Source organism: Phacochoerus africanus, chromosome 2 (assembly GCF_016906955.1).
Source record: "Phacochoerus africanus isolate WHEZ1 chromosome 2, ROS_Pafr_v1, whole genome shotgun sequence".
Classification (NCBI taxonomy): domain Eukaryota; kingdom Metazoa; phylum Chordata; class Mammalia; order Artiodactyla; family Suidae; genus Phacochoerus; species Phacochoerus africanus.
This window is the reverse complement of record NC_062545.1, coordinates 225,732,021-225,744,314: the sequence shown is the minus strand read 5'-3', so window position 1 is coordinate 225,744,314 and position 12,294 is coordinate 225,732,021. Positions and strand designations below refer to the sequence as shown.

General features: G+C 35.0%; 1 protein-coding gene across 3 annotated transcripts in view; it reads right to left on the bottom strand.

Moving 5' to 3' along the window:
* The window catches only part of SMC5 (structural maintenance of chromosomes 5), an 89,722-nt gene that overhangs the window by 23,722 nt on the left and 53,706 nt on the right, over positions 1-12,294 (bottom strand). For all 3 annotated transcript variants that reach the window (XM_047767756.1, XM_047767757.1, XM_047767758.1), the window contains 3 exons: positions 10,631-10,744; positions 1,932-2,026; positions 923-1,055 (listed from right to left, as the gene is read on the bottom strand). In XM_047767756.1, the coding sequence (XP_047623712.1) occupies positions 923-1,055; positions 1,932-2,026; positions 10,631-10,744 (342 nt within the window). The remainder of the gene's footprint in view (positions 1-922; positions 1,056-1,931; positions 2,027-10,630; positions 10,745-12,294) is intronic.

Genomic DNA, 12,294 nt, shown 5'->3' with positions numbered 1-12,294 from the left:
ATATAATTTTTAATCCAAGACACAGGTAATTTACCATAATAATAATCTGCTGGTCTTTGCAAAATGGGTTGATAATGAGCCTCCATTTCTATCTTCTGTTAATGAAGTATACAGAGGCCCCAAATTACAAATGACTATCCTAAGGATACTTGAAGACTAGTTGTTAAAAATTTAAAATGCATAGACATTCAGTATTTTAAATAGCAGTTAGGTCTGCAATTGGGTCCTAGATGCATACAGCACTTTTAATATGGCGATTTTTGGTGTTATGGAAAAATCTGTTCTAGAAGTGACTTCTTCCCTCTTTCTGCCTATGATAAAAGCAATGAACGTGGTTTGGAGTCTTGGAGATTACTTTCAAGGAGAAAACTCCGAACAGCATTAACAGAATATAGGTACCTAGAGCTTATGTAGCTCTATTAGCCAGGAAAATGAGATCCTATTAAGGGTGGTCTTTCATCTATGAGATAATCTTAAGTGGAAGCTTTAAGGGGAGGGCTTATCAAAATAGTTCTTTATCTCAGCCTACTATCCTTAAGTATAATCTTTCTGAAAAATAATCTAAATGATTAAATTTAATAATTTAAATGATTAAATTACTACTGTTTGAACAAAGGTTTGTTAAGCAAGGCAGAATCAGATAAGAAAGCCAAGTGCCTCTTTTCAGGTTTTAACCTTATTTACCATACAAATATCAAGTATCTAGTTACTCTTGGTAGCTCCACATCACTCCCATCATTAAATGTTAGTCAACTTCACTGTCCTGTGTCATATTAAAAATGTAAAACACCAAGATAATTTCTGTATGGTTAAAAACCATGATATGTTTCTTTATTAAATTTTTCACAATTTTTCCTAGACTTTAAGCTAGGAAGTTTTAACAAAATGACATTTTTTTATACTGATTCAGTATTTTTTTTACCTGTTCAATTATTTCTCTAGTTCTTTCAGTTCCTACAGGAACTTCATGAATGTGATACTGGCGACAAAGGTAACTCATGACAGGATCAGGTGCATCAAATAACTCTCGCAAATAAGAGAAAAATCCATATTGTCTGAAAGGAAAAGAATCTCTTAGGTTTCTCAAAATATCATTTTAAAAACTCTGCTAGTTTACAAATGACACATAAATAATAAGGAAAATATATAAATTATTTAATGATGGTACAGGAAGTCTTTTTTCTTTGTGTGTGTGTGTTTTTTTTTTTTTTTTTTTGGTCTTTTTAGGGCTGCACTCATGGCATATGGAAGTTCCCAGGCTAGGGGCTGAGTCACAGCTGCAGCTGCCAGCCACAGCTACAGCATATCCACACCAGATCCAAGCCGTATCTCCCCCTATACCACAGCTCATGGCAATGCTAGATCCTTAACCCACTGAGTGAAGCCAGGGGTTGAAACTGCATCCTCATGGACACTAGTCAGATTTCTTACCACTGAGCAAAAACGGGAACTCCTTCATTTGTATATTTTGAAGATACTTAATATTAAGTGATTAGTATTCAGATTTATTTCATCAGAAAAATTTAATATTTTTGTATTTATGATTACAAAGTATTAATCTGTTTATTTGTTCTGTCATTGCTTTTCCACAGAGTTAAGACTATTTACTTATAGCGGTTTATAACTGCAGTTTTTCTATTTAATTCTTTTGGAAATTATTTTTGCATTATGAAGTGATGATTTATTTTACTTTCTTAACTAACCAACTATTTTAGTATCTTTTATTAGATAGTCCATTATTGTTCCAGTGATTTGAAAAATCACTGTCATATACTAACAATACTATGACCTATTACTGGGCCTAGATTTTTCCTTATTTTAGACTTAAGTAGAGGTCCTAAAAGAAAATAATATGGCCTATAACAAATGGGTAAATGATGATTTAATATTCAAAGGAACAGCTTAGTTGTAATAATATTTTCAAGACTTACTTTAGTTCATTCAAAGATCTTGAGGGTACTTTGTCTGCATATGAACTCTCAGGAGCAATAACAGCATTTACTCTTAATTTTTTATTGTCACGAACCTGAGTATAAGGAAAATACTACTTTAATTATCATATATAATCAATCAAAATGACTTTTAAAGTTACCATATTTCTAGTGGCATTCATGGAATGATCAAAAATTTGAACACTGACTGGATATTTATTGATACTTATAAGAAAAATTTTTAGTCTGATAATGATATTGTAGCTATGGGTTTTTACACAAAGAGTACAATACACTTCTTTGATTCTTTTCACTGATAAATTCTGTCAAATAGATAAGGAAACAGTAATACCAAAACTCTTTCAGAACAGAGGAAGGGCCATTTCCCAAGTCATTTTATGATTCCAATATAATCTTAATAACAAATCCTGACAAAAATATTACAATATCTCTTATGAACACAAATGCAAAAATTCTTAACAAAATATTAGTAAACAGAATCCAGCATACACAACCAACTAGAGTTTATCCCAGGAATGTGAGATTGGTTGAATTTTAAATGCTACATCAATCTAATTTATTATATTATTAAAATAAAGTACAAAAGCCAGATTATCATCTCAAAATTCTCAGCAAACTAAATTTACAAGAAAACTTCCTCAATCTGGTAAAGTGTTGATAAGTGTAGAGCAGACATAATACTTAACTGTGGAATACTGAGTGCTTTTCCCCTAAGCCTCGGAAAAAGTAGGGATACCCTAATCCAACCACTTCTCTTCAACACTGTCCTTATAGGTACTAGAAAATGCAGTGAAACACAAAATACAGAGGTTAAAGATTGAAAAGGAACAAAGACGGCCTTCCTCAAAAAAGAAAAATCTCAAATCAAGAACTTAAACTATCCGCTAAAAGGATTTAAAAAATAAACAAAACCTAAAGTTAGCAGAAGGAAGGAAATCCTAAAGATCAGAGAGGAAGTCCATAAAAAAGAGTCAAAAAACAATAGGAAAAAAAAATCAATAAAACTAAGAGCTGGTTCTTTGAAAGGATAAACAAAACTGACAAACCTCTGGCCAGACTAACCAAGAAGAAAGAATGCAAGTAAACAAAAAAGTGAAAAAGGAGAAATCTCAACAGATACTGCAGAAATACAAAAAACCCTAAGGAATACTATGAACAATTATATGCCAACAAATTTGACAAACCAGAAGAAATAGGCAACTTTCTAGAGACGTACAGCCTACCAAAACTGAATCAAGAAAAAACGGATCAATTGAACAGACTGATCACTAGAAATTAAACTGAATATGTAGTAAAGACATTCCCTACAAACAAAAGTCCAGGACCAGATGGCTTTACAGGCGAATTCTACCAAACATACAAGAACTTGTAGTTATTCTTCCTCCTTGAAATTTCCAAAAGGGTGAAGAAGGAATAATCCCAAAGATATTCTATGAAGCCTAATACCAAAACCAGACAAATATACTACCAAAAAAGAAAACTATAGGCCAGTATCTTTGATGAATATGGACATAAAAATTCTCAACAAAATTTTAGCCAACCAAATCCAGCAACACATAAAAAAGATACACCATGACCAAGTGGGATTCATCCTAAGGATGGTTAAACATAAGCAAATCAATCAACATCATACACTACATGAACAAAAGAAAAGTCAAAAACCACATGATTATTTCAATAGATGTAGGAAAAAGCATTTGACAAAATCCAACATCCATTCATGACAAAAACTCTTACCTAAGTGGGTATAGAGGGAAAATACCTTCACATAATCAAAGCCATTTTATGACAAACCCACAGCCAATATAATATTCAATGGGAAAAAGCTGAAACCCTTCCTGCTAAAATCTAGAACAAGACAAGGATGCCTACTCTCATCACTTTTATTCAACAGACTACTGAAAGTCCCAGCCACAACAATCAGACCAAAAAAAAGTATCCAAATTGGAAGAGGCAAAATTGTCACTCTAGGCAGATGACATGATCCTATATGTAGAAAACCCTAAGGACTCCACATGAACTACTTGAACTGATCAACAAATTCAGCAAAGTAGCAGGATATAAGATTAACATTCAGAAATTGGTTGCATTTCTGTATACTTAAAATGAAATATTAGAAAGGGAATATAAAAATGTAGTATCTTTTAAAATGGTATTCCCCCAAAATTAAATAACTAGGAATAAACTTGACCAAGAAGGTGAAAGATTTATATGCTGAGAACTATAAAACATTAATCAAGGAAATTAAAGTGGATTCAAAGAAATGGAAAGATACTCCATGCTCCTGGGTTGGAAGAATTTATGTAGTTACAATGGCCATACTACCCAAAGCAATCTGTAGATTTAATGCAATCCCTATATTACACATGACATTTTTTTTTTTCTTTTTAGGGCCACACTTGCAGCATATGGAGGTTCCCAGGCTAGGGGTCCAATCAGAACTATAGCTGCTGGCCTATGCCACAGCCACAGCAATGCCAGATCTGAGCCATGTCTGTAACCTACACCACAGCTCACAGCAACATCAAATACTTAATGCAGTGAGTGAGGCCAGGGATTGAATCTGCAACCTCATGGTTCCTAGTGGGGTTCATTTCTGCCACGCCACAACAAGGAACTCCCGCCTGTGACAGTCTTCACAGAACTAGGACAAACAATCCAAAAATCTATACAGAACCATAAAAGACCCAGAATTTCCAAACCAATCCTGAGGAACAAAAACCAAGCAGGAGGCGTAACTCTTCCAGACTTCAAGCAGTATTATAAAGCCACAGTCATCAAAACAGTGTGATACTGGTACCAAAACAGACATACAGACCAATGGAACAGAGAATAGAGAACCCAGAAATAAACCCTGATGCCTATGCTCAATTAATATTCAACAGAGGAGGCAAAAATATAAAATGGTGAAAAAGTCTCTTCAGCAAGTGGTGTTAGGAAAATTGGATAGGTGCATGTAAATCCATGAAGCTAGAACACACCCTCACACACTGCACAAAAATAAACTCAAAATGGCTTAAAGATTTAAACATAACATACAACTCCTGGAAAAGAACACAGGCAAAACATTCTCTCTGACATGAACTGTACAAATGTTTTATTAGGTCAGTCTTCCAAAGCAATAGAAATAAAAATAAACCAATGGGACCTAATCACTCAAAAGTTTTTGCACCACCAAGGAAACCTTAAAAATATCCCAAAAGACAACCTACGGAATGTAGAATATAGTTGCAAATAATGCAAATGACAAGGGCTTAATCTCCAGAATATACAAACAACCCACACAACTCAACAACAAAAGATCAAACAACCCACTTGAAAAATGGGCAGAAGACCTGAATAGACATTTCTCCAAAGAAGACATACAGATGGCCAATAGGCACATGAAAAAATGCTCAGCATCAATAATTATTAGAGAAATGCAAATACAAACTACACTGAGGTACCACTTCACATTGGTTAGAATGGCTATCATTAATAAGTCTGCAAATAACAAATGCTGGAGAGAGAGTGGAGAAAAGGGAACCTTCCCACACTGTTGATAGGAATGGAAATTGGTATAACCACTATGGAAAACAGTATGGCAGTTCCTCAGAAAACTAAAAATAGACCTACCTTATGATCCAGCAATCCCACTCCTGGGCATATATCCAGACAAAACTTTCATTGAAAAAGACACATGCACCCCTATGTTCACTGCAGCACTGTTCACAACAGCAAAGACATGGAAACAACCTAAATCCATTGACAGATGAATGGATTAAGAAGATTACATATACCAAATGAATACAACTCAGCCATGAAAAAGAACAAAATAATGCCATTTGCAGCAACATGGATGGAACTAGAGATTCTCATACTAAGTGAAGTCAGTAAGAGAAAGCCAAATACCATACGACATATCTTATATGTGGAATCTAAAATATGGTACAATTGTGGAGTTCCCGTCATGGCGCAGTGGAATCAAATCCGACTAGGAACCATAAGGTTGCAGATTCGATCCCCGGCCTTGCTCAGTGGGTTGAGGATCTGGCGTAGCTGTGAGCTGTGGTGTAGGTCACAGATGTGGCTCAGATCTCGTGTGGCTGTGGTGTAGGCTGGCGGCTACAGCTCCGATTAGAACCCTAGCCTGGGAACCTCCATATGCCACGGTTGCAGCCCTAAAAAGACAAAAGACAAAAATAAATAAATAAATAAAATATGGCACAAATGAACCTATCTATAGAACAGAAACAAAGTCATGGACATGGAGAACAGACTTGTGATTGCCAAGGGGGAAGAGAAGGGAGTGGGATGGACTAGGAGTTTGGGGTTAGTAGATGCAAACTACTGCATTTGGACATTTGGAGTGGGTAAGCAATGAGATCCTGCTGTATAGCACAGGGAACTATATCTGATTATTTGTGATGGAACATGATGGAGGATAATGTGAGGAAAAGCATGTACACATATGTATAACTAACTAGGTCACTGCTGTACAACAGACACTGACAGAACACTGTAAACCAATTATCATAAAACAATTTTCAAAAACATGAAGAAAAGAAAAGGAACAAGTAAAAAGATCTACCTGTAAAGATGAAGATTTTTTTACATAGAAAATCCTATGAAAACTAGGTAGTTTCATGAGCAACAGAGTATTTTCAAAGTCTCAATGTACCTCCACACACAATTACAAAGAGAAAAAGTTATTTTCACTAAAATGCTTGTTTTGAAGACACATTTATTTCAAGAAATTTATATATTTGGGGATACTTTAAGCATTATGTGCATCTCACATTTGTTGACATGCAATTACATCCATGAGAAACATAGGTGAATGCAAAAAATTTCATGTAAATAAATGGAGCTGAATAGAAATAGGACTAATTTGTGTACAAATACACAGACACAGTCACTTATGATGGAGCACGATAATGTGAGAAGCAAGAATACATATATGTATGTGTGCTGGGTCACCTTGCTGTACAGTAGAAAATTGACAGCACTGTAAACCAGCTATAATGGAAAAAAAAAATTTTAAAAAACCCAAATATACACACATCCTCCTTTCAAATATTTCAAATATTTACCAGCTACTTCAGTTCACACATAAGTTATAAGCCATACTCAACCACCTCTGGTGTTACAACTTTCCATACAGTATCAAACACGTGCTTTACAATTGCTTTACTTACCATATAATTCACAAACGGAACCTTCTGTGGGGAGAAATCTTCCTGATGTATTTTCTAAACCCTAAGGAAACTGTAAGTAAGGAGCTCAGCAAGTCATGCATTAACTGAGAGGACAAGGTGTCGACTTTGGAAAACCGGGTCAGCTCAAGTCAGAAAACTGTTTGAAACAAGCACTGATTATTCCTCAAGATGATATGCATAGATAGCTGACACCAGCCTTATCAATGACCTTTAGATACAGAATGTTAGAGTAAAGGTCAGGGTTAAAATACATTGTGACTGGAGGCAGAGGGCCTTGGGGTTTCTATTTTTTCACATTCCTGAGAGCACAATATAGACGATGAGGCATTGACTTTCGAGGCTCTTGTCTCATGAGGTCTTGAGTCTTCTGGTCCCATCTTTAACTTTACTCTGTCTATATGTCTTTTTGTGTCACCATGTAACATTTCTTAAGCTTTGCAGTGCCTGCCCTTTGCTCTGGCTCACTGAGCTGGTCTCAGCACCCTTACAATGCCTACTTCCACAAGCCAACTTCAGATCTTTCAATAAGGCACAGGGTTGTATGTTACAGTACAGGGAATATAGTCAATACTTTATGCAAACTTTGTATGGTGTGTAATCTATAAAAATACCTTATTATATTGTACTCCTGAAACTAAGTCAACTATACTTTAAAAATGAAAAAGCATCACATTTATTGTATTTATGTATTTCTTAATAATATAACGTGTAAAACTGTGCTCCCCCCATAGGCCCTGTGGGGTCTCTATTGCACAATTTTGTATAGTACAGTAATTTTTAGGAATGTACATATTGGTTACAGCAAAACTGACTACACTTTGCAATTGAGAAATAACAAACAAGGAAAAATGTAAATAATTACTAAATCTGGGTAAAAGATATATAAGAGTCACATGTATGACTCTGTAACTTTTCTGTAAGTTTAAAGTTATATCAAAATAAGTTTTTTAAGAAAACACTAGAAGAGTAGAGGTACAGATGAAACAATATTGGCCATGGGTCAGTATACCGATAATACTAGTGTATAGGGTTCAATAAGTTTAAAAAAAATCTATTGTTTTACAAATGTTGGAAGTGGTGTAGGAAAAAGGGAACCCTCCTACAGTTATGGTGGGAATGAAAACTGGTGCAGCTTCTATGGAATATATAATGGCGGTTCCTCAAAAAACAAAACAGGAGTTCTCATTGTGGCACAGTGGAAACGAATCCGACTAGTAACCATGAGGTGGCAGGTGTGATCCCTGGCCTCACTCAGTGGGTTAAGGATCTGGCATTGCAGTGTAGGTCACAGACATGGCTCAGATCCCATGTTGCTGTGGCTATGGCATAGGCCAGAAGCTGTAGCTCGGATTTGACCCCTAGCCTAAGAACCTCCACATGCTGTGGGTGGGGCCCTAAAAAGCAAACAAACAAACAAACAAAAAAACAAACAAAAAAACAAAAGCAAAACCATATAATCCAGAGTTGCCATATAATCCAGTAATCCCACTCCTGGGCACATATCCAGAAAAAAATATAATTCAAAGGGACACATACATGCACAGCAGTACTATTCAAAATAGACAAGACTGGAAAACAGTCTAAATGTCCACTGACAGATAAATGGATAAAGAAAATGTGTGTATATATGCATGTGTATATATGTATATACACACTCAACATAGTGCAGTATTACTCAGCCATGAAAAAGAATGAAATAATGCAATCTGAAGCAACACGGATGGATCTAGGGATTATCATACTAATCAAACCAAGTCAGAAAGAGAAAGACAAATATATGCTATCACTTATATCTGGAATCTAAAATATGGTACAAACGAACCTATCTACAGAACAGAAACAGACTCACAAACAAAAACAGACTTGCGGTTACCAATGAGTGGGGAATGTGAGAGGGATATAGTGGGAAGCTGGGGTTAGCAGATATAAGGTACTATACATGGAGGAGATAAACAACAAGATTCCACTCTAAAGAACAGAGAACTATATATTCAATGTCCTATGATAAACCAAAATGGAAAAGAGTATTTTTTTTTAAAGTTATATGTACATGTAACTGAATCACTTTGGTGGAAAGCAGAAATTAACACAACACTGTTAAGTCAACAATACTTCAATTAAGAAAAAAACAACTCACTGTCTAGGCTTAAGTAGTTTTAAATAAATGTTTAACTTTTTTCGAGTCCATTTATTTTATAATTCTATAGATTCAAACCTTTGTATCCAGTCACCTTATACACCATTCCCTGCCAACTCCCAAATCAGATGGAAGGCAATACAATAAAAGTCAAAGCAAGTAATAAACATTCTTTCAGATCACTTCGTGTGCCAGAGAAACAGAGGACCACAAGTTAATTCAGGTTCCAGTCCTCACTTAGACTTATTAGAAAAGGTTTAAACAAAACAAATTCTAAACCTTATCCTTTTGGGGCCTTTTAAGAAGTAGAGGGACATGCAAAGGGAAAACAGAAATCTTACTGACAACAATACCAAGATATACAGCTACTAACATATATGATATACATACATAAGAATACATAATAATAAACACTTCTAAATACATTTTCATTTATTAAATGATTTAATCTCCACAACCACCTTTTGAAGTAGATAATATTATCTCGATTTTATAGGTGAAGAAATAAATAAAACATTTAGTCAATTGCCCGAATGGTCAGAAAAGCCAGAATTCACGGAGTTCCCGTCGTGGCGCAGTGGTTAACGAATCCGACTAGGAACCATGAGGTTGCGGGTTCGGCCCCTGCCCTTGCTCAGTGGGTTAAGGATCCGGCGTTGCCATGAGCTGTGGTGTAGGTTGTAGACGCGGCTCGGATCCCGTGTTGCTGTGGCCCTGGCGTAGGCTGGCGGCTACAGCTCCGATTCGACCCCTAGCCTGGGAACCTCCATATGCCGCGGGAGCGGCCCAAGAAATAGCAAAAAAGACAAAAAAAAAAAAAAGAAAGAAGAATTCAAATCAGAATTCAAATCCTGGTAGCCTATCTAGAGTCTATGCTCATAACTAAGCCATGCTGGCTTCCAGCTTCTTAATCAATGGTGTTTTTCTAGTCTTGTTCTTTTTAAAGATTTTTTTATTATTTTAATAGGCAACATTATATTGATTTTTGCTCCAAAGGAAAAAAATGAGTTCATCCCAATATATTTCCAAGAAGAATGTCCAGAACCAAAGACCCATCATTATGTTTCTTTCTCTTAAAACAAGGTGACAAAACTACTCTTCATATTAATTCTAGATGATAATTTCAAATTGTTACAGATGGAATTATGGGCTATTCTTTCTCTTATAAAACAAATTCAATTCCCAATAAAGGCAAAGACACAAAAGAAATTAGCAAATTTGACCTGATTTTAAACGAGAGTTACTTATGGCAAAATTAATCATTATCATTTTTTGCTCTAGTTTAAAGTTAAAAATTTACTGGAAGATAAGTGAGTTAAAGTATTATATCAGTTAGTACTTGCCTCTTTGAGGAAAACCTCCATATCTTCTTGACTTTCAAATACAAAAGCTCTCAAGTCATTCGATGAAATATGATTTTCAATGTATTTGGCATTTTTATTATCTTTCATATTGATCTAAAAAAACAAAAATATATGCTGATTTTCCTGAAACCCAAAATGATTACTAGAACATAATTATACTCAACTTAGATTTATTTATATTAATCCTCAAGAAAAAAGAAGACCAAAAGTTATGTCTGGTATTGGAATCAACATTTTAAAACATCTATTTAATTTACTGCCCCAAAGATCCAAAACAGTAAAACAAAAGCCAAGACTTCAATAGCACCTAATGTATTTGATTTTGACATTATCTCAGAAATAAGTTCCTTTCTGGTCAACTTACTGAAAACATCTGAAATAAGCTTAGATTGTAACCTGAGTATTAACGGTTCTCATCCATCCCTCAACTTTTTTTTTTTTTTTTTTTGTGGCTGTGGTATATGGAAGTTCCTAGGCTAGGAGTTGAATCAGAGCTGCAGCTGGGCCTAAACCACAGCAATGCTGGATGTGAGCCTCATCTGTGACCTACGCCACAGTTTGTGGCAACCCTGGATCCTTAGCCCACTGAGTAAGCAGGGACAGAACCTGAACCCTCACAGAGACAATGTTCGGTCCATAACCCACAGAGCCACGACGGGAACTCCTGTCCCTAAACTTTTAATATTTTTCTTCTTAATCTTTAAGAGGAATTCATACTATCCATGGCAATATCTGGTTAGTACAAAAACACAAAGACCTGAACAAAACTTTATGAAACCAATGAAAAAAACTTGCTATGGATTAATTATAATTATTAGTGTTTTCAAGAGAAACCCTAGGTTTGTACCACTAGAGTATAAAGTAAAATTATATATTAAAAAATACTAATAATTAGACATTTCTGCATATGAGGCTCAATGCTATGGAAGATACTAAGTTAAAGAAAATAAATGATTTCAAGAATATAATGTGTTTATTGTTGAAGAGATGTATGCTGAATATCAAACTATGCTAAAGCTCCATAACAGAAGTCTATCAAATATTATTTATGCAATTTTAGAGAGATAGATTAAATCTCTGAAAGCTTTATTAGTTATTTCATCTATAAAATGGGTATAGTAAAACAGTCGATATCTCATAGGACTATATGTGGATTAAAATAAGTAACAGAACAAAAAATTAGTATAGTGATTGTCACAAATATTGGTCAATATTATTTTCAAGTGCAGGATATCAATCAGTGTAGAAAAATGGGAAATCTGATATGCAAACAAAATAAGCCATGTAAAATACCATCACCCAGACATAAACACTACAGATATTTAGTGTCTATTGTTGCGCATTTTTTTTGGTATGAAAGTACTTTGTTGGAAGTAATAGTACAAATGAAAAAAAATATAGTGGGTGTTGGCTACCACTTATAGAAAGGGTAAAGTAACCCAATATCAACATAGGGAGTCACTTTTTTTTTTTTTAAATAGCTATGGAAAAGCCAACTAGGACTTAGCTCTCATTTTCACTCTCCATCAGGCACACTTATCAGACGTATTCTGTCCTATCAGATCCTAGCGCCCCCATCTTGTGTAAGTTGGTTATACAGTCATCTAATTCTTTGATGAATTTCACCTGCTTATTTAGGTAAT